Here is a 23,114-nt window from a genome sequence, read left to right on the forward strand (position 1 = left end):
CCTGCCAGCCCCTGCCCCAGTGTATATAGCCTGCCAGCCCCTGCCCCAGTGTATATAGCCTGCCAGCCCCTGCCCCAGTGTATATAGCCTGCCAGCCCCTGCCCCAGTGTATATAGCCTGCCAGACCCTGCCCCAGTGTATATAGCCTGCCAGACCCTGCCCCAGTGTATATAGCCTGCCAGACCCTGCCCCAGTGTATATAGCCTGCCAGACCCTGCCCCAGTGTATATAGCCTGCCAGACCCTGCCCCAGTGTATATAGCCTGCCGCCACTGCCGGACAGATCGCACAGAAGATATACAGGGGTCGCCGGAAAGGAGAGTTTAGATATATTTATTTTTTTTACTCGAGTATAAGCCGAGTTTGGGATTTTCAGCACATTTTTTGTGCTGAAAAACTAGGCTTATACTCGAGTATATAAGGTAATCAGATCCACCCCTGAGGATGCAGAGGGGGTCCGCTCTGACTTTAGTACGAGACCATTTCATCCGATGTAGGAAAAGCCCAATTTCCCAGAATAAAAGGAATTTTGTGGCAAAACGCAGATAAACGTGTGAACTCCTAACGGGAAGCGTCACCGGACACTTTGGATACAGGATTCTTCCGTAGGAGATCACGGAATAGCGAGCGGCTGCCTACGTGTGACACGCCAGCCTCGCCCGGAGGAGGGCACAGGGCGGAACAGGGTGGCATTGCCAAATTATTATTATGTATCATTGTGCTACCGATTCACACACCCCCTTCTTATTTCAGGGGATCTTGTTGAAAGGAACTCCAGGCACCTGATAAGGGAATGTGCTACAGTGGAAAATTCCACGGCTCCGAGAACCAGATCATGACTCATTGTTTTCTGGGATTACACAAATCTGCCATTGCAACACATCACAGCAGCCACTAACTGCAGGTCCCTGTCCGATCACCAGCGCATGAGGCAATCAGGGGGCGCAAGTCATAAGGAAGTATCAGCAGGGGGGGGGGCACGAACAAAGACAATCACCAAACTGCAAACTGTCAGTGCAATAAGGGGAACTTCATCTACATTTCATAAGATCACTGCAGTATAATCAGATAAGACACCATTATATTATACCCCAGAGCTGCACTCACTATTCTGCTGCTGGTGCAGTCACTGTGTACATACATGACATTACTTATCCTGTACTGATCCTGAGTTACATCCTGTATTATACCCCAGAGCTGCACTCACTATTCTGCTGCTGGTGCAGTCACTGTGTACATACATGACATTACTTATCCTGTAGTGATCCTGAGTTACATCCTGTATTATACCCCAGAGCTGCACTCACTATTCTGCTGCTGGTGCAGTCACTGTGTACGTACATGACATTACTTATCCTGTAGTGATCCTGAGTTACATCCTGTATTATACTCCAGAGCTGCACTCACTATTCTGCTGCTGGTGCAGTCACTGTGTACATACATGACATTACTTATCCTGTACTGATCCTGAGTTACATCCTGCATTATACCCCAGAGCTGCAGTCACTATTCTGCTGCTGGTGCAGTCACTGTGTACATACATGACATTACTTATCCTGTACTGATCCTGAGTTACATCCTGTATTATACTCCAGAGCTGCACTCACTATTCTGCTGCTGGTGCAGTCACTGTGTACATACATGACATTACTTATCCCGTACTGATCCTGAGTTACATCCTGTATAATACCAAAGAGCTGCACTCACTATTCTGCTGCTGGTGCAGTCACTGTGTACATACATGACATTACTTATCCTGTACTGATCCTGAGTTACATCCTGTATTATACCCCAGAGCTGCACTCACTATTCTGCTGCTGGTGCAGTCACTGTGTACATACATGACAGTACTTATCCTGTACTGATCCTGAGTTACATCCTGTATTATACCCCAGAGCTGCACTCACTATTCTGCTGCTGGTGCAGTCACTGTGTACATACATGACATTACTTATCCTGTACTGATCCTGAGTTACATCCTGTATTATACCCCAGAGCTGCACTCACTATTCTGCTGCTGGTGCAGTCACTGTGTACATACATGACATTACTTATCCTGTACTGATCCTGAGTTACATCCTGTATTATACCCCAGAGCTGCACTCACTATTCTGCTGCTGGTGCAGTCACTGTGTACATACATGACATTACTTATCCTGTACTGATCCTGAGTTACATCCTGTATTATACCCCAGAGCTGCACTCACTATCCTGCTGCTGGTGCAGTCACTGTGTACATACATGACATTACTTATCCTGTACTGATCCTGAGTTACATCCTGTATTATACTCCAGAGCTGCACTCACTATTCTGCTGCTGGTGCAGTCACTGTGTATATACATGACATTAATTATCCTGTACTTCTGCCCCTTTTACCCTCTTGATGCCACCACCAGATATTAGCTTGTAGGGTATCAGCTGTAGAGAGAATATAGCAGCTGGTATTAGTGCGAGGCCCGGGCTGCAGTGACTGGTACAGACACCACACGCCCCGCACGCCCCCATGTAATGATCCAGGAGCGGGGGGTATCACTTTCATGTCTCAGATGCTGGTACACAGGGTATCGGATCTCCCTGTGGAGCTATTCCAACCCAACTCTTTCCTCTGGCATTTTCCACACCGGATAATGAAAGCAACTTATTAACTCGGAAGAGCGGGCGCTGCCAGGAGGAGAGCTGTCGCAACAACCGGATCACCGATGGCAGTGACAGGAGGCGCTTTTTGGCCTTGACAGGTCATAGATTACCGAGGATATTGACCGCAATAAAGTGAATTGGCCTCAGGTGCCAGCGAGTACTAACACAGCTCAGGTGCCAGGGAAGACCTGCAGGTATAATTCAGCTCTCAACCCGGAGCAGAAGATGCACATGAAGACCAATTCCCCTTAAAAGGGTCTATATAAGGAGATGTAACATAGACTGCAGACAGTGTGAGGTGTCCCTGGGAACATGTGCAATCAGACCTTTGTGTATGTTAGTAGCAGCAGGACTGTGAAATATGGATTTATATTCCAAGATTGTAGCTTCTCCAAGTGCACTGGGGTGTGTCCTCACACTGCCGTGCTCTTAGCTCTGTGCCTTGAGTGGTAGTACAACCCAGATGCCTCCTACAGCTTTTAGTATTTTAAGCAGTTAAATGCAAATGGCTAAGAGCACAGCAGTGTGATGACTTGCCTCCAGTGCACTTGCAAAAGCTACAATCCTGGACTATAAATCCACGTTTCACAGTCCTGCTGCTACTAACAACATATACTAAAGGTCTGATTACACATCTCTCCATGAACAGTGGGTATCACTGGCTACAGAGAAAACAGAGCACAGCAGTGTGAGGACACATCCGCAGTGCACTTGAAGCTAAAATTCTGGAATAAAATCACAGCCCTGCTGCTACTAAAACATACACAAAGGTCTGATCAAACATCTCTCCAGAGAGCACAGAGCACAGCAGTGTGGGGTATGATTACTCATCTCTCCAGGTACAATACATAACACTGGCTGCAGAGAGCACAGAGCACAGCAGTGTGAGGTCTGATTACACATCTCTCCAGGGACAGTACATAACACTGGCTGCTGAGAGCACAGAGCACCGCAGTGTGAGGTCTGATTACACATCTCTCCAGGGACAGTACATAACACTGGCTGCTGAGAGCACAGAGCACAGCAGTGTGAGGTGTGATTAGACATCTCTCCAGGGACAATACATAACACTGGCTGCAGAAAGCACAGAGCACAGCAGTGTGAGGTCTGATTACACATCTCTCCAGGGACAATACATAACACTGGCTGCTGAGAGCACAGAGCACAGCAGTGTGAGGTCTGATTACACATCTCTCCAGGGACGATACATAACACTGGCTGCTGAGAGCACAGAGCACAGCAGTGTGAGGTCTGATTACACATCTCTCCAGGGACGATACATAACACTGGCTGCAGAGAGCACAGAGCACAGCAGTGTGAGGTCTGATTACACATCTCTCTAGGGGCCATACATAACACTGACTGCAGTCTGTACTGTCAGGTAACTTTTTTTTTAATAAAAACTACAACTTCTAAAAAGGTGACTATGTGGCAGGAGCATTCATTGCCCCCCAGGTTAATATTTACCCAGCATTCCAGGTGCAGTTATACAACCCCAGAGACACTGCTGAGGTCAGGTCTCACGGTGCTGGAATTTCAGTATTGGACTCTAGAATCCTATATTATAAAAGGAGATACAGTAGGGGCTCGTGGGGTCCTCAGAACAAAAGGGGGAACTTCTTGAACATGTGTCTTCTTTCACAGATAAATTTGTAACCTATATTTAAAGGGAACCTGTCACCAGGGACCTCATTTTCACTAAACACAGCTTACAGAAGTCCATGACAACTGCAGTGCACATCTGTCTTTCTGCCTTTCTGTGCATTTTCATTACAATATAATTGTGTGTTATAACTTATCTTGCACCCTGACAGAATCCCAGTGTAGTCCCAGGGGTTGGATGCATTTCAAAAAATGCATCATGTGACTTGTCTGTGCTGTAGACTCCTCAACTCTCAGCCCCCACCTTTGTGCTCCTATACAGCTCCTCCCTCCTCCAATGGATGTCATCTCACCACCTTGTGAGCTCTGTGAAGTAGCAGAAGGGAGGAGCTGTACAAGGGCACAAAGATGTGTCTGTGACTCCTAGTACTCAGCCCCCGTCATGGGTTATTTTTTGAAATGCATCCAAACCAAAGACCAACCCCTGGGACTACACAGAGGATTCTGTCAGGGTTCAAGGCAAGTTATAGCACACAATTATATTGTAATGCAAATGCTTAGAGAAGGCAGGGATGCAGATTTTTAATCCAGCTGTAATGGGCTTCTGTAACCTGTCTAGTGAAAATGAGGTCCTTGGTGACAGGTTCCCTTTAAATTAGGCAAAACTCCTTATTAGATTATATAGTATAGTAAAGTAGACATCCCCTTTAAGCTTCAGGCCAGGGCTATGCAGTAACTTAAGCTATGAACAAAGTTGACCGTCACCCTGCATTTTGTTCAACAATGTAAGTGAATGGAGTCATATTGTAACCCCAAGGATGCCAAGCCCATGACTCGTCGCTACATCATAAGGGTTACAAACCGAAGCTTCACTTACATAAGTTTAGAAGTAGAAGCGGATAAAGACATCTAACCATCAGGGGACATGGCAGCACATCTGACCATTTGGCCATACATCAGATGGTACTACACAATGGCCAGGCCTCGGACACACCCTCATGAACACATTAGGGGTCTATCCCAAGTAGACAGATAGAAGCGATTAGACTCCATTGTGTTCCTGGCGAGCCAATAATAGACTTGTGTTACACGCAGCAGCCAATCAGAGGCGTGAGAACAAATAGGGAACGAAACAGCTGCAGCCTAAACCAATAATAAAGTAGTGGGTGTGGCTTAGACCATCCCAGACTCCCCTGTGGGCACTGAAGACCCCCGGTCATATATTCGTTGTAATGAACCTAGGCTAAAAATTATCAAAAAGAAAATAAAATAAAAGAGCAGGCAGGTAATATTAAAGCTGGAGTTTTTGGGCCCAGATTGAACAATTGCTTTAAATAAAATTCCTTGATTTTGAAACCAACAAGTGATGAGCTGTAAATCTGTGGAATAGCCTGCCTGAGGAGCACAGCACAGCAGGGAGAGGAGAGAGCTTTAAGTAGGGCCTAGATGCCTTTTTACACCTAAACAACATTCCCCTATATCCCTCCCTCATCCAATCCCTTCCCTGGTTGAATTTGATGGACATGTGTCTTTTTTCAACAGTATAAACTATGTAAAATTATCAGACGTACTAGATTGTCAGACAGAAAATATTTTAGGATTGTCTGAAGATATTTATTCATTATTGGAGTGACCCATTGAGATGCACTCAAGCACTTACCAATCTGTAACAGAACCGGTGTCACCAGGGCAGTCTCCATAGCGTAGCAGAACTCTCGACCAAACATGACAGCGCCGTGCATGACCCAGAGGCGGACCGGTATCCGGTCAATGGAGCCCTCGCTGATGGTCTCATCCCGGCTCTCGTTCTCCTTGGGTTCCTCCTTCTTCAGCTTGGCCAAGGGAAGGTCCGGGACTTGCATAGATTCAGAGTCGTCGTTCTGAGGGGCCATCCTTCCCCCACCACCACCACAAAAATATAAACTATATTCTTTTTAGCGATTCTATATAAATATTAATACTATATATCTGCAAAGATAAATAAAGACTTCTTCTTTGTTCAGCTCCCCACGCGTTCCTCGTGCGATTAATACTTTAGACTCCGCTGGGTCGATGTCTCGGCGGCTTTGTGACGGTGCGCAAGAGAGAACGGTATTTGGTGCTAATTCAATCATATGGCTTAAAAATGGTTTATTGTGAATTAGAGTTAAAAATCCATAATTGCCATTCAGTTAATACCAGTTTCATAATCTCTATAGAAGAAGTGGTAAAATTCTTGGTCTTGGGTTTGCAGGCTGGGAAGGCGACACACATAGGTGATGCACTGTTAATCCCCATCGAGTGGCTGATTAATCTGAAAGAAGAAGACACAAGGTGTTAGAGGATGGAGCCATCGGGGGCCGACCAGACGCCCAAGGTTCTTGGCCAAAGAGAGAGACGGGAAAATGATGGAAACTAAAAAACAAACAGAAAAATAAGGAGCAAAAAACACCAAAAAGGAAACATTCTGTAACGGGAAGCCGGAGGATGGATGATAAGACGGTCTTTGTGGGATGATCCTGTCTGTGAAATGGAGTAAACCATAGCAGAGATACCAACATTTTTGGACTAAAGTCAACAAGGTCACAGAAAATCTACGATATACATTCTTCGCCTCATAAAAAGAAATGTAGAAGACTCAAAATGTACTCTAGACACTTGGCCAATTCATTGGACTCCATCAACACAACGAGGAAGACCAACAAGATGCCACCACCAACCAGACGTGATGAAAAAACACCCATTAACGAGGACGGGACCCAACGCTTCTAGTGTAGCTGGAATGTTTCTCTTTAACCACCAACATTCCACCATGGATGCCGTTACTCGACGTCTAACCTAGTCTAGGACCACCCATTTCACCCAGTCAGGTGGTCGTTCGCTGGCTGGAGCAGACTGTGCGCCTCCACCTGGAAGTAGAGACCTCAAAATGATACAAATTGTTTCGAAATGGTGGAATCCATAATCCATAAAGATAAATCTTGGTGAAACGAAGATTACTAAAGAATGCAGAGTTGGAGTTGGTACGTTCTTCTACTGCAAAAGTCGTACATTTTTCAATTTTTAAATCCCTATCCCAAGTCCCTTCCTCATTTTTGAGGAACCCTCTTCTAGGATTTTGGTTCCACTACCATTTATGAGCATTTTGAACAAAACAACAAAATGGTCACGACGGTAGAAAATGTTAAGCTTGAGGAACATCTGAACCTTCTTACAGGTCTGGTAGATTATTATCTCCACAAGCTTCCACCATCTACAATCCACCACAGTAGCCAAGGATTGACTATGGTGGATGGAAGACCACACTGAATTACCAAAAGCCTTTCTGTTAGGGTTGATGGTTGGACTTCATACAAGGGTGCTCAGCTCCAAGTCCAAGGTGCCCTTTATGGACCTCACAAGAAGGTGTAAGGGGAATACATCCAAATATACGTCGGGTACACAAAACGTATATTCCAATAGCATTCCTAAATGTGTCACGGGTGCACAGAATTGGGATCCTACTACAACATATAAAAAAAGACAATAAATCCTGGATGCAAAGTGCATGGTCCAATTTTGCCCCTACAAAAAAAACAAGCAAGGTTTGCCCATCAATAACATCTGGAAGCAAAGGTTCACCAATACCAGACACAACTTGGGATGGATTTCCCTATAACACACGCCACGGAGACCACATACAATGGGGGGCTTCAGGTGCACTAAACAATTATACATATAACAGCAGGATCGGGGAACCAAGGGTGACCAGGATGAAGACCAATATGATCCGTATATAATGTGCTCCCACCGTCCTCCTCTCTCTTGGTCTAGTTTCTTCCCCTTCATCCCAGACAAACTGGACCAAGAGGTAGAGAGTGGGGTCTGGCAGTCTTGCATCACATCAAGGGGTACAGTTAATAATAATAATGAGGGGGGGGAGGGGAATAACACATCTGCCCTTCGACGCCACCCAAACTTATTTCAAATCCGAGACAACAGAAAAAGTACTACCAAAAAAAGGCCTTGTCCACCCCAGATAAGACCAAGTACAACGGCATCGGGGAGCACAAATTTTCCTGAGCGCAGAGCTCTGACGTATGGGAGATAAAAAACTTCCCAAAATAGAACCCTCAATCTTTTTTCCCACCGGGATCTCAAACCATTGCAGGCACTTCATGATATTCTTGGGGAGATCATTTAGAGCGACTGACTCACTGCTGACTAACATCTACCCGCCTTGTTCTTTCCTAAGTCCGTGAGCTCAGGAAGCGCAGAGCTATTGTATCACTAGTCATAGGAAGGGCGAGAAAGCCAAGTCTTCTGTATATAGAGGAGCCGGCGCTGACAGACCGATTCACGAGAGGAAGACTAGTCACACAGAGGAGCAGGTGCAACGATGGGAGCATTATACACCTAAAAATCTATTAAGGACCTACCAACAAAAGGCACATTTACCTACCTATACAACTAGAAGCTTCAATACGGGAGCAGTATTATAGTAGATATATTCTTGTACACAGGGGGCAGTATTATAGTAGATATATTCCTATACATAGGGGGCAGTATTATAGTAGTTATATTCTTGTACACAGGGGGCAGTATTATAGTAGATATATTCCTATACATAGGGGGCAGTATTATAGTAGTTATATTCTTGTATATAGGGGGCAGTATTATAGTAGTTATATTCTTGTACATAGGGGGCAGTATTATAGTAGTTATATTCTTGTACATAGGGGGCAGTATTATAGTAGTTATATTCTTGTACATAGGGGGCAGTATTATAGTAGTCATATTCCTGTACATAGAGGGCAGTATTATAGTAGTTATATTCCTGTACATAGGGGGCAGTATTATAGTAGTCATATTCCTGTACATAGGGGGCAGTATTATAGTAGTCATATTCCTGTACATAGGGGCAGTATTATAGTAGTTCTATTCCTGTACATAGGGGGCAGTATTATAGTAGTTCTATTCCTGTACATAGGGGGCAGTATTATAGTAGTTCTATTCCTGTACATAGGGGGCAGTATTATAGTAGTTATATTCCTGTACATAGGGGGCAGTATTATAGTAGTTATATTCCTGTACATAGGGGGCAGTATTATAGTAGTTATATTCTTGTACATAGGGGGCAGTATTATAGTAGTTATATTCTTGTACATAGGGGGCAGTATTATAGTAGTTATATTCTTGTACATAGGGGGCAGTATTATAGTAGTTATATTCCTGTACATAGGGGGCAGTATTATAGTAGTTATATTCCTGTACATAGGGGGCAGTATTATAGTAGTTATATTCTTGTACATAGGGGGCAGTATTATAGTAGTTATATTCCTGTACATAGGGGGCAGTATTATAGTAGTTATATTCTTGTACATAGGGGGCAGTATTATAGTAGTTATATTCTTGTACATAGAGGGCAGTATTATAGTAGTCATATTCCTGTACATAGAGGGCAGTATTATAGTAGTTATATTCCTGTACATAGGGGGCAGTATTATAGTAGTTATATTCCTGTACATAGGGGGCAGTATTATAGTAGTTATATTCTTGTACATAGGGGGCAGTATTATAGTAGTTATATTCTTGTACATAGGGGGCAGTATTATAGTAGTTATATTCCTGTACATAGGGGGCAGTATTATAGTAGTTATATTCTTGTACATAGGGGGCAGTATTATAGTAGTTATATTCCTGTACATAGGGGGCAGTATTATAGTCTTATACATTACACCCTCTTTATCCCATCAACTGTTAAATGCATAATAGAAGCTTTTTAAAGGCATGTTTCCATGTTCCCACATCATCTACGAGTTGCCCTTTAAGACTGCTCAGCACCTTGGCCTTGTGGCTGGGGAGGTGTAGTGATACTGTACGTTCCAAGCAATGATTGGTCGCGTTACCCTCTATTAGCTGCTCCAGTAAAATAGATACAATGTTACAGCATGAATAATAGTAATACATACAGGCACATATACTATGATTAGACGCAGCGCTGAGGTATCCGGAGGTCATCTAATAAACATGAACAATGTCTTCTGCGGCTTCTCCCAGAGCTCCGAGGACAGTGAAGGGTCAGACGAAGATCAGGATGTCACCATCATAACACATGAGAGCCGAGCTCCGAAATCAACAACTTCCTCTATTGTCCTGTTTATTAATACGAGGATCACAGCTGCCAATCCACGTGACTTCCCTCCGCGGCTCTGCACAAAATCATTAGTCTGATACGAGGGGCGAGCGACCTGGAGGGTGGGGGGGCGGCAGCAGAGGAAAGGCAGGACCGCGAATTAGAATGTAGACTCGTCACCTCTAGATACATTGTAACAGGGAACTGAAGGGAAGTCACTCACAAAAGGACAATACAAGTGTTACAGATAGTGAGAAGTGGAAAGCCTTAGGCTCATAGAAGAAGGTTAAAGGGATTGTCCACTTTCAGGAAATAATTGATATTGTTTGTGTAATCAATAGTTACACAATTTTCCAATAAACTTTCTGAATCAATTTCTTAGATCTGCGCTTGTTGTCATCCTATAGAAAACTTCATTATTTACTTCCTGTGGATTATAAACCAGTCCTTATAAACCTGATGTCACACAGGTGCAAAGCTCGTTATATATCCCCACCTCATCTGAGGTCACACAGGTGCACAGCTTGTTATATCCCTGGTCATGTGATGTCACACAGGTGCACAGCTCGTTATATATCCCCACCTCATGTGATGTCACACAGGTGCATAGCTTGTTATATCCCTGGTCATGTGATGTCACACAGGTGCAAAGCTCATATATCCCCACCTCATGTGAGGTCACACAGGTGCACACAGCTTGTTATATCCCTAGTCATGTGAGATCACACAGGTACACATCTCGTATCCCTGGTCATGTGATGTCACACAGGTGCACATCTCGTTATATTCCTGGTCATGTGATGTCACACAGGTGCACAGCTCGTTATATCCCTGGTCATGTGAGGTCACACAGGTGCAAAGCTCGTATTCCTGGTCATGTGATGCCACACAGGTGCACATCTCGTTATATTCCTGGCCACATGATGTCACACAGGTGCACAGCTCGTTATATATCCCCACCTCATGTGATGTCACACAGGTGCACAGCTTGTTATATCCCTGGTCATGTGATGTCACACAGGTGCAAAGCTCATATATCCCCACCTCATGTGAGGTCACACAGGTGCACAGCTTGTTATATCCCTAGTCATGTGAGATCACACAGGTACACATCTCGTATCCCTGGTCATGTGATGTCACACAGGTGCACATCTCGTTATATTCCTGGTCATGTGATGTCACACAGGTGCACAGCTCGTTATATCCCTGGTCATGTGAGGTCACACAGGTGCACATCTCGTTATATTCCTGGCCACATGATGTCACACAGGTGAACAGCTCATTATATATCCCCACCTCATGTGAGGTCACACAGGTGCACGGTTCATTATAGTACACAGCTTTAATTATTCTCTGTGGTATAACGAGCCGTGTACCTGTGTGACATCACATGAGGTGGGGATATATAATGAGCCGTGCACCTGTGTGACATCACATGAGGTGGGGATATATAATGAGCCGTGCACCTGTGTGACCTCACACGACCAGGAGAACAGTCAGGAGTGGGAGCTGTGGTCCGTGTAGACAGTGGAAATCCCTAGTTCTGTGATGTTAAGGGGGAGATTCTCAACTTGAAAATTATACCAAAACTGCCTTTCTAGGTGCTATGGTTCAGAATATATATATCGGTTTGTACCATGGAAATTACTGTAGCACCTGGACCTCAGAGGAACCAAAAACGTCCTATTTACCCCTATGAGTGTAGGAATGGCAAAAAAATAGGGAGGAAGAGATACGTAAACTTTATACGAACGTTGCAGAACGGTTTACACTAATAGTCCCCAGAAGAAGCCGCTATCAGTCAGAGAAGGGTTAAAGCCGCTTTGTTAGGGACTCGAGGAAGAGTTGTTTAAAGTGGAGATTTTGTCATCGCTGCAGAACGGTAGCGTCAGCCGAGCGGATAATAACCGCGCTGATGGCGGAGCGGAGATGTCTGGCACAATGTGTTCCTCTCCCACGTAATTGCAGCTTCACCATATGTTCCAGGCAGAAATCAGGCGAATTTACACAACTCTGCCCCATATACACCTGCACTGGGCAGCAAGGCTTACACTCCATCCCAAGAAGGGACCCACCAGCAGTTTGAAGGAAATCTACCATTAAGATTCATCATGATAAAGCCATAATGGCTCCTGTGGGAATTATCAGAACCCCCTCCCCCTGTGCTGCAGCTTCACAGACTGTTACACTGTGCAGGAAGGGGGAAAAGTGTAAAAAGCCTGTGAAGCTGCAGCACCAAGACAATCATTAGCATAATTATAAAAGTTGATTTTAGCAGGAAGGAGGCCATGGATAACAAACATCCAGGATGGATTGTGATAGTGGACTTCCAGCAAAAGAACCTGTCAGCAGGTGTTACCATACAGAATGCAGCCAGTGTTACACAAAGGTCTAGGTCCAGGGACAGTATATACTGGTTGTTAGTAGCAGCAGGACTTTTACATATGGATTTATATTCCAGGATTGTAGCTTCTCCAAATGCAAAGGGAGCTTGTCCTCACACTGCTGTGCTCTCTGAACCCAACCTTCGATATGGTCCCTGGAGAGAGGTGTAATCAGATTTGTTTATGTTAGTAGCATCAGGACTGTGATATAAAAGATTTAAATACCAGGATTGAGGACAAACACATGGCTTTAAACTGCTCTCTTTAAAGGAGCTGCTCCACATCCCCTCTGCTGCGAGTAACTGCTGCAATATTAAACCAGAAGCCTGCTACAGCTTTTACTTAGAGCACAGAAGAATGGCTGCGGGAGCAGAAGCAAAACAGCATGGCACCAGCATACACCTGGAGAAGCTACAGTCCTGCAATATAAATCCATATATCACAGTCCTGCTGCTACTAACATACACAAAAGTTTGATTACTCATCTCTCCAGGGACAATACATAACACTGGCTGCAGAGAGCACAGAGCAGGGCAGTGTGAGGTCTGATTACACATCTCTCCAGGGACAGTACCGAACACTGGCTGCAGAGAGCACAGAGCACAGCAGTGTGAGGTCTGATTACACATCTCTCCAGGGACAATACATAACACTGGCTGCAGAGAGCACAGAGCAGGGCAGTGTGAGGTCTGATTACACATCTCTCCAGGGACAGTACCGAACACTGGCTGCAGAGAGCACAGAGCACAGCAGTGTGAGGTCTGATTACACATCTCCCCAGGGACAATACATAACACTGGCTGCAGAGAGCACATAGCACAGCAGTGTGAGGTCTGATTACACATCCTTCCAGGGACAATACATAACACTGGCTGCAGAGAGCACAGAGCACAGCAGTGTGAGGTCTGATTACACATCTCTCCAGGGACAATACATAACACTGGCTGCAGAGAGCACAGTGCACAGCAGTGTGAGGTCTGATTACACATCTCTCCAGGGACAATACATAACACTGGTGGCAGAGAGCACAGAGCACAGCAGTGTGAGGTCTGATTACACATCTCTCCAGGGACAATACATAACACTGGCTGCAGAGAGCACAGAGCACAGCAGTGTGAGGTCTGATTACACATAACACTGGCTGCAGAGAGCACAGAGCACAGCAGTGTGAGGTCTAATTACACATCTCTCCAGGGACAATACTGGCTGCAGAGAGCACAGAGCACAGCAGTGTGAGGTATGATAACTCTGGCTGCAATCTGTATAACAGACTCTCACCTTTTGCATTACACAGCTGTTCTAGTATACCACCTCATCCTAAATACAATATTAATAAGATTCCTTTATGTACAATATGGCAGAACCTTTCTGTGAGCTCATTAATTTCATGATCTTATTCCTCAGCCGCTTCAGGACTGAACTGCGGCCACAACATAAACATCTCATGAAATAGAGACCGGGCCAAAGGTTCTGGTTACATGTCGCATTTTCCATATTTCAGTAGCTGGATTTATTACCCAGATAATCTGCATCGACATCAATGCAAACTGCTTAACCCCCGCTTTCCTGCAGCAGTACAGATCTGAAATCAGCAGGTATTATACCGACTGCAGCTTATACAACAGGGAAAAATAGAGAGAAGATTTCCAGAATGTGTCATCTCAATAACTCTAACCAACCTTATATAAATGGTTGGTCCCATCCTGTATTATACTCCAGAGCTTCACTCACTACTCTGCTGCTGGTGCAGTCACTGTGTACATACATGGCATTACTTATCCTGTACTGATCCTGAGTTACATCCTGTATTATACCCCAGAGCTGCACTCACTATTCTGCTGCTGGTGCAGTCACTGTGTACATACATGACATTACTTATCCTGTACTGATCCTGAGTTACATCCTGTATTATACCCCAGAGCTGCACTCACTATTCTGCTGCTGGTGCAGTCACTGTGTACATACATGACATTACTTATCCTGTACTGATCCTGAGTTACATCCTGTATTATACCCCAGAGCTGCACTCACTATTCTGCTGCTGGTGCAGTCACTGTGTACATACATGACATTACTTATCCTGTACTGATCCTGAGTTACATCCTGTATTATACCCCAGAGCTGCACTCACTATTCTGCTGCTGGTGCAGTCACTGTGTACATACATGACATCACTTATCCTGTACTGATCCTGAGTTACATCCTGTATTATACTCCAGAGCTGCACTCACTACTCTGCTGCTGGTGTAGTCACTGTGTACATACATGACATTACTGATCCTGTACTGATCCCGAGTTACATCCTGTATTATGCTCCAGAGCTGCACTCACTATTCTGCTGCTGGTGCAGTCACTGTGTACATACATGGCATTACTTATCCTGTACTGATCCTGAGTTACATCCTGTATTATACACCAGAGCTGCACTCACTATTCTGCTGCTGGTGCAGTCACTGTGTACATACATGACATTACTTATCCTGTACTGATCCTGAGTTACATCCTGTATTATACCCCAGAGCTGCACTCACTATTCTGCTGCTGGTGCAGTCACTGTGTACATACATGACATTACTTATCCTGTACTGATCCTGAGATACATCCTGTATAATACCCCTGAGCTGCACTCACTATTCTACTGAGGGATGAGATGTGTGGCTTACCCATGCCATCGCCATGCTGCATCTCCATAGGCCAAGACACAAGTAGAGGCAGATTGGAAGCCGGACTACTTACTCCTTTTATAATGGCAATTTTACCAATCCCTGTGACGGTCTTGGTCCTGCATTGTCATGTCGGGTCTATGGTCCTACTGTCTTCATGAGACAATGCCACAAAGGTTAAGAGCTCGCCCCTTGAATGACATTGGCTGCTCTTGGCATTTCGGTAGAATGGAGAGCAGTTATCAGAGAGCGCTCTTCAGGTTACTTGACATTTCACTCTATTCAAGGCCAAGACGATTGAGAAATGCCATGTCCAGGATCTTCATTGCGCATAGGAAGAGCCACTTTTGTAACGGTAAAGCGTGGGTGGAAGGATGGGTATATTACATATCCTCCAAAATGCTGAGAATGGGGGGGGGGGGGGGGGGTCTGTATAGATCAGATGTCCTGAAAGAAGAATCTAGAAGGCACTTCCTACAGGAGAACCTTTCATCATCTGCGCCAACTCTCTGCACCCTTTCATGGGCCTACAGCAATTTTTCCCAAGTCAAGACCCCAGTCATTCGCACAATGGGCTGGACAAGCGAGTGGGTTTTCTCAATTATGGAGAGGGGAATAATATCCGATGGTTTCAGAGTCCTGCCAAAATCTCCGGGATCACGATTAGAGCTGAAGGAGGAAAGGTGAACATCTACATCCTCTTGTGATACAGTTTCTATGGTTTCGAGGCGTCTACAATGGCCACTTCTGAACCAGTACTTTGTTGGTCATCGTATATTGGCTTAAAGTTGATTGTAAAATTCACCCATCTAAAAAATTTTTAATTATTTTGACAAGAGGTCATACAGAAGGGTTATCCCGCTCTGACAAATACTGCCCCTGTTTCCACCTCCATGCCTGGGCTGATAATTCATAATCTAAGGTGAAAGAGGCCGCCTGTATATGCAGCTAAACCGAAGCACAGGTCTCCTCGGGGGTGGTCCAACCCTTAAGCAGTCCCTCCCCCCAGGGGCCGAACAGAAGAACCAGACACAGCAATATGAATGTCGGAGTATTAATACTTGCAGAATAGGGACCACATTCAATTCGTTCGGCCAATTGTAGGGGCTTTGGCTACATCGACCACCACAGATCACCTTGAGATGTTCTTCTGATTTTTCAGGATCCAATAGGTCATCGGGCTGCATTATCCAAATGTGACACAAAGAACTGCCCGATTCTAGGACTCCGTCCATGTCTTGATATATATTACGAATTAAGGTCACAGATGCTGCCTATATACCACATATGCAGCAGAAGCGGATCACAGGACTCCTTGTGGGCAGTCCAACCCTAAAGTGGTCCCACCTCCTCCACCCCACCCCCAGGAGCTACAATCTGCAGCTTGTAAGGGGCTTGGTTACTTCGACCCCAGAAATCAGACTCTGAGGCCAACTGCATTGTAAAGGGATTTTTAGGATCCAACCTTTAACCCCTACAGATCATAACTGGTACATTTGGTACGCAGGCTCGCTGCAGAATCTCTCACTTATTAGCAGGGCACAAATACGGAACACGGTAATTCTTAATCTCCTCGGCTCAATCAGGCAAAATTTTGAGCGAAAAGCCGCTTATCTCTCTGATTTAATTACTTGCAGCAAGTACATGGAAATCTGAAGACCACCAGAACCAGCGCAACTGCTGAAACAGAACTTCCTATATTAGGGGACAGGGCTACATATCAGATACAGGTCAGGCACGACGGCTCATGGGGGGGGGGGGGGGGGGACATTGTATTTGGATTCTCCTTGGCTGAATAGAGAACACGTTCCAGCACAATAGGGACAGATGTAGCAGAGCAGATAAAGTCATTCGGACAATTTAGCAGGTCAGGGCTATGTTCCCACATGTTAGATTAGGATATTGAAAACGGAATATACTAAGCCATGTGAAAAGGATTGCAGAAGCCCCGGGTATAAGCAAGGGGTGCAGGATTTGACATCAAACTCAATCCTGGAATAATTGTTCCAAAAATAAACACAAGGTAAAACGCTTAAAGGGGAGCTTCAGGCAAGCAGAGAAGAACTAGAGGCGTTTGTATCTTGTGGTTCCAGTAGTTACAACAAGGTTTCTACATTGTAGCAGCACTTGGTGGTTATGTATAGGATATGTGAGGCTCCTCCCACTGATGTCAGGTACATCCTAAGCCTCCTCCTGTTATTCACTTTTTCTATAGTTTTTTAATAAGGTATCATTTCAAGTCCCAACTTCTGCATAGCTCCTTGTCTACTACAAGTCATCAATGTAACATCTGGCTATAAATGGAGCGTTCCTTTAAATGTAGTGTTTACTATACGCCTTTGGCTTATGACATGGGGTCACGGTGTTGCAGCGTATGGACGCACTGTAGCAACCTATAGAGCGAGGCCTTTGTGAAAGAAGCCTTTAAGAGACAAACATATATCAAAGGAGCACATGGGAAGTCAGGAAGGAAGGCCCGACACCCTAGGCAATGAGGGCCGTGTGTAAAACCTTTATTCCATTCAACACGGAGACAACGGACATATTTTACCCAAACCCTAGAGCGAAGAGGGTAACTGGAATGCAAGGGAGTGCTGGAAGGAGGGGAAGACCGCAACATGGCCACATGCAACACAACACGAGATAAACAAGAGATCGTTAGATGGATGCAGAGATAGATGCGTGCATAGGACAAATAGATACCGCTAGGCACCCTTCAGACTCCTCCAGTAGGGCCTCACCTTCTAGAGATCAAAGAGCCAAGATTTCAGCTAATCAATCCCCACGTTCCTCCACATCTGCTCGTAGGAAACTCAAGAGCATCCCCTAAAAGTCAAATGGGACCACCATGGCACTCTGACGTAGACTAACACTATAGGTAAATGGACTGAGCCTCTACTTGTGTGGAAGACTTCACGACCCCTTGGTCAACCAACCACAGAGATCTATTGTCCTCCACCCCCAGAAATTTGGACAAGGTAACACTGCAGCTCCCTCCAAAATACCTCTCCATAGTGACAGTGTACCCTCTCCACCGCAGACCTTCCTCCATCATACATAGGCCCAAGGCAAGGAAAGGCTCCACCAGGAACAGGCACCAGACAGAGGTCGGCCACAGAGGTCATAGTCGCTGCCAAGAGCCTCGAGAGCAATAAATAAATCAGAAGTGAGAAGGAGCGAAGCAGAATCTAGACGAGGGATTCGGCGTGTGCTCATTTCTGCAGCACAAGTCGGGCTAAAAAAGGGAAAAATATTTGAAAAATGCTTTTTAGTCAAGAAGGAAAAACAAGTAGAAGAAACTTAAGATGTGGCTGCTGAATGGAGGTAAGAAGTCACACTGAGGACACGTTATGTCTGGGGAGATCTGAAACCTACGCCTGATCTCATTGACAAACGTGATCGATTAGGGTCAGCGAGGACGGAGGGTCAATCTACCACAAGGTAACAGCAAGGACCCCAAATACAGGGTCGTACGGCAATCCAAATAACCAAAGGCAAAAGACAGTAAGCAAACCTGCCCAATCACGTAGGGAGATTCTCTAGGATGACATAGGGAACCCAGCCAAGGTCCCACAGACTAGGATCCAAAATGAGGGACCACAGATCTTAGTAATTTACCAGGATCATTTTGGCCCAAGATGTTGAGGCACCAAGAGATATTGGGAGAAAAGAAAAATTCCTTCTGTAACAAATCAACAGACCCAAGGAACACGTTGTGGATTCCCGAGTACCACCACAAACCAGTCCTGATGAAGTTCCAGGATAGACCAGATGGACACGGAAAAATGGTCTCCAGGAAACTCTTTTATACCTTCCAGACAATAACCTCAGATGGAAGTGGCTCAAGTACAGAGTCAATTCCATATTCTCACCTCCTAATCAGCAACAAATAACCCTCCAAGCATGAGCCAGACTCCACATTCAGAGGAGGACACCATTTGGCCCCATTTCTGCTCCACTAGACCATGTGTTCTCCTAATGGACTCTTCATACATTATTGAAGAGCCTCAAGCGTCGCCAATGCCTGGGAGATTCTTCACATCTCCGACCATACATGAGACGGCAAATCCGGATGTCATACTTCAGCGTAGGGCCACTCCGAGGTCACTGGTTAAGATTTGACCATCTGCTTGGAGGATGTTGGGATAAGCTTCTAAATGGATTGGGGTGATAGACGGCCATTATATATTAGACGGTAACTGGTTTCACAGTTTTCTCACCCCATGAATAGAGGTTGTGGTTGCAGAGACCTCCAGTGATCAGGCCTCTAGCAAAGAGGGCACCCACGCAAGTCTGCAGCCAACTGGTAGAACGCATCTACATTGGTGGCCTACAAGATTGTAAGACTAATGGAACCTGCACTGGACACATACGCACTGCCCGATGCCAAACACTGGATCCGTTGTGATCATCTGGCTTCTTTCTTGTATGAGAAGAGTGGGGGTCCCGAAATACCCCAAGCAAATTGACACCCATCTCCCCTATGCCGCTAACAAATACGTAGAACTCCCTGCACTTCCAATCCCGGAATATGAAATGAAAGAAGAAACTTGTCACACTGGCTTTAGGTCCCTCTGCTCTATAACATGCTGCCTGCAGATAGGACACTATATATAGAGCAGGAGGAGCTGATCAGAGTGATATAGTGTCCCATCTGCAGTCAGCATGTTATAGAGCAGGAGGAGCTGAGCACATCGTACATAGTGTCCTATCTGCAGGCAGCATGTTATAGAGCAGGAGGAGCTGAGCACATCGTACATAGTGTCCTATCTGCAGGCAGCATGTTATAGAGCAGGAGGAGCTGAGCACATCGTACATAGTGTCCTATCTGCAGGCAGCATGTTATAGAGCAGGAGGAGCTGAGCACATCGTACATAGTGTCCTATCTGCAGGCAGCATGTTATAGAGCAGGAGGAGCAGGGCAGATTGTACATGGTGTCCTATCTGCAGGCAGCATGTTATAGAGCAGGAGGAGCTGAGCAGATTGTACATAGTGTCCTATCTGCAGGCAGCATGTTATAGAGCAGGAGGAGCTGAGCAGATTGTACATAGTGTCCTATCTGCAGGCAGCATGTTATAGAGCAGGAGGAGCTGAGCAGATTGTACATAGTGTCCTATCTGCAGGCAGCATGTTATAGAGCAGGAGGAGCTGAGCACATCGTACATAGTGTCCTATCTGCAGGCAGCATGTTATAGAGCAGGAGGAGCTGAGCAGATTGTACATAGTGTCCTATCTGCTCAGCTTCCTCTGCTCTATAACATGCTGCCTGCAAATAAAACAATTCATTACCTGGATCCATAACACTTTTCCGCACCATCGATGCATCAATCCCTTTCCTGTAGCTCGGGATATTCCGCAGGGTTGTGAGGGATAATATATGAGCAGCGCTGCGCTCCACATCTCACTGCAGTCACAGGTCATTACTGCCGGGGCCTTATTAGTCAGGTAGGGGAGGCTGCAGCGCGGGGTTAATAGATCACTCAGAGGGCAGGAAACGCCAGGGGACTTCGTACAGACGTTAACCTCTTGTGTGCCATTAAATAGGAAAATACGGAAAACACATGATGCAGCAGGGCAGGGTTTCCCCTTCGTCACCTGTGTTCAGGTGTGTTGTTACATGGGACTGCACGCGTACCGCATGTATTAAGAATGTGATCACCAAGTGTTAGGAGGTTTTACATGGGACTGCAGATATATATATATAGCAATAGCGAACTCCAAAAGGTGTCTATAATTTTACATGGAGCAGCAGGTAAACCAAATGCAAAGTTCTAGTCAAGTGTTACATGGGACTGCTGGTAAACATAACAACTAACAACACTTCTGATAATGCATAAAGTTACCTGCAGTCCCACGGAAAACCACTTGGTGTTGCCTTTGGTATTACGTTATGATGTGAAAGTCATTGCCACTTGTCACTGGGGTGTTACATAGGACTGCATGTACCACTAGTGGGGAGATTCCTGCACGTAGGGGACACTTTTGCTTTCTGAAGGTCCGGACTAATTACTACTAAGATTCTTAGTAGATTTACATGGTACTGCAGACAGAAGGTGCTCACAGATTCACAACGAACTTCCAATCCGTCCATTTTACATGGGACTGCAGGTAACGATCGCTACAGCATCACGACTACGTTATCCGAGCATAAAAGGGTTAACTGACAAACCCGTCTCTGCTACCACACCGTCGCCGCTCCATCTGCATGGGGGAGGAGAGTCCCTGGAAGGAATCGCAGGTCCGGTTAGAGGGAACATCTGTTTGATAAGCCCCGGGAGGAGCAGAACCCGGGCCACGTGCAGATCTTACCCCATCCAGCGCCAGGAAGCAGCCGCCCCAATCTGCAAGTCCCTGGCGCATCCGAGCCCAGCAGCACACAGGTCCCAGTGGTCCACGTCTGGATCAGAACCTCTGTTTGCAGAAGACAAGGCATCTGATTGGTTGAGGCTTCTGGTTAGAGGGAGGGTCCGGGGGCAGCCAGGAGGATGCTCTGCCCTCCTACCTCTGCCGCACAGGACTCGCCATGTGAAAAACAAGAGACCATGAATGAGATCAGCCACATACAATGAACAGAGGGCCGCAGAGCATCGCCACCAGCCTGCAGGAGATCTCTCATCCAGGGGAGGATGCGCAACAATATGTACAACAGCAACAACAAGACTGATGCCTTAACCCCTCGAGGGACAGGAGCCGACAATCATAAAACATTACTGAAAATCACATTGTATCTATAAATAACAGCATTCTAAAATCAATAAAGATATTCTTCTAAAAAAGCTTCTTTATATCTGCACACAGGGGGCAGTATTATAGTAGTTATATACTTGTACATAGGGGGCAGTATTATAGTAGTTATATTCCTGTACATAGGGGGCAGTATTATAGTAGTTATATACTTGTACATAGGGGGCAGTATTATAGTAGTTATATTCCTGTACATAGGGGGCAGTATTATAGTAGTTATATACTTGTACATAGGGGGCAGTATTATAGTAGTTATATACTTGTACATAGGGGGCAGTATTATAGTAGTTATATTCCTGTACATAGGGGGCAGTATTATAGTAGTTATATTCCTGTACATAGGGGGCAGTATTATAGTAATTATATTCTTGTACATAGGGGGCAGTATTATAGTAATTATATTCCTGTACATAGGGGGCAGTATTATAGTAATTATATTCCTGTACATAGGGGGCAGTATTATAGTAGTTATATTCCTGTACATAGGGGGCAGTATTATAGTAATTATATTCCTGTACATAGGGGCAGTATTATAGTAGTTATATTCTTGTACATAGGGGGCAGTATTATAGTAGTTATATTCTTGTACATAGAGGGCAGTATTATAGTAGTTATATTCTTGTACATAGGGGGGCAGTATTATAGTAGTTATATTCTTGTACATAGGGGGGCAGTATTATAGTAGTTATATTCTTGTACATAGGGGGCAGTATTATAGTAGTTATATTCTTGTACATAGGGGCAGTATTATAGTAGTTATATTCCTGTACATAGGGGGCAGTATTATAGTAGTTATATTCCTGTACATAGGGGGCAGTATTATAGTAGTTATATTCTTGTACATAGGGGGGCAGTATTATAGTAGTTATATTCTTGTACATAGGGGGGCAGTATTATAGTAGTTATATTCTTGTACATAGGGGGCAGTATTATAGTAGTTATATTCCTGTACATAGGAGGCAGTATTATAGTAGTTATATTCCTGTACA

General features: G+C 45.1%; 1 protein-coding gene across 4 annotated transcripts in view; it reads right to left on the reverse strand.

Moving 5' to 3' along the window:
- Window positions 1–23,114, reverse strand: part of SLC45A4 (solute carrier family 45 member 4) — an 86,165-nt gene that overhangs the window by 40,224 nt on the left and 22,827 nt on the right. For 2 of the 4 annotated variants that reach the window (XM_072151099.1, XM_072151100.1), the window contains exon 2: window positions 5,900–6,532. In XM_072151099.1, the coding sequence (XP_072007200.1) occupies window positions 5,900–6,131 (232 nt within the window). In that variant the 5' untranslated portion in view covers window positions 6,132–6,532. Of the gene's footprint in view, window positions 1–5,899; window positions 6,533–10,169; window positions 10,398–21,690; window positions 22,077–23,114 lie in introns of those variants that run through there. The other 2 variants (XM_072151101.1, XM_072151102.1) reach the window with 2 other exon arrangements.

Source organism: Engystomops pustulosus, chromosome 5, assembly GCF_040894005.1.
Source record: "Engystomops pustulosus chromosome 5, aEngPut4.maternal, whole genome shotgun sequence".
NCBI classification, from domain to species: domain Eukaryota; kingdom Metazoa; phylum Chordata; class Amphibia; order Anura; family Leptodactylidae; genus Engystomops; species Engystomops pustulosus.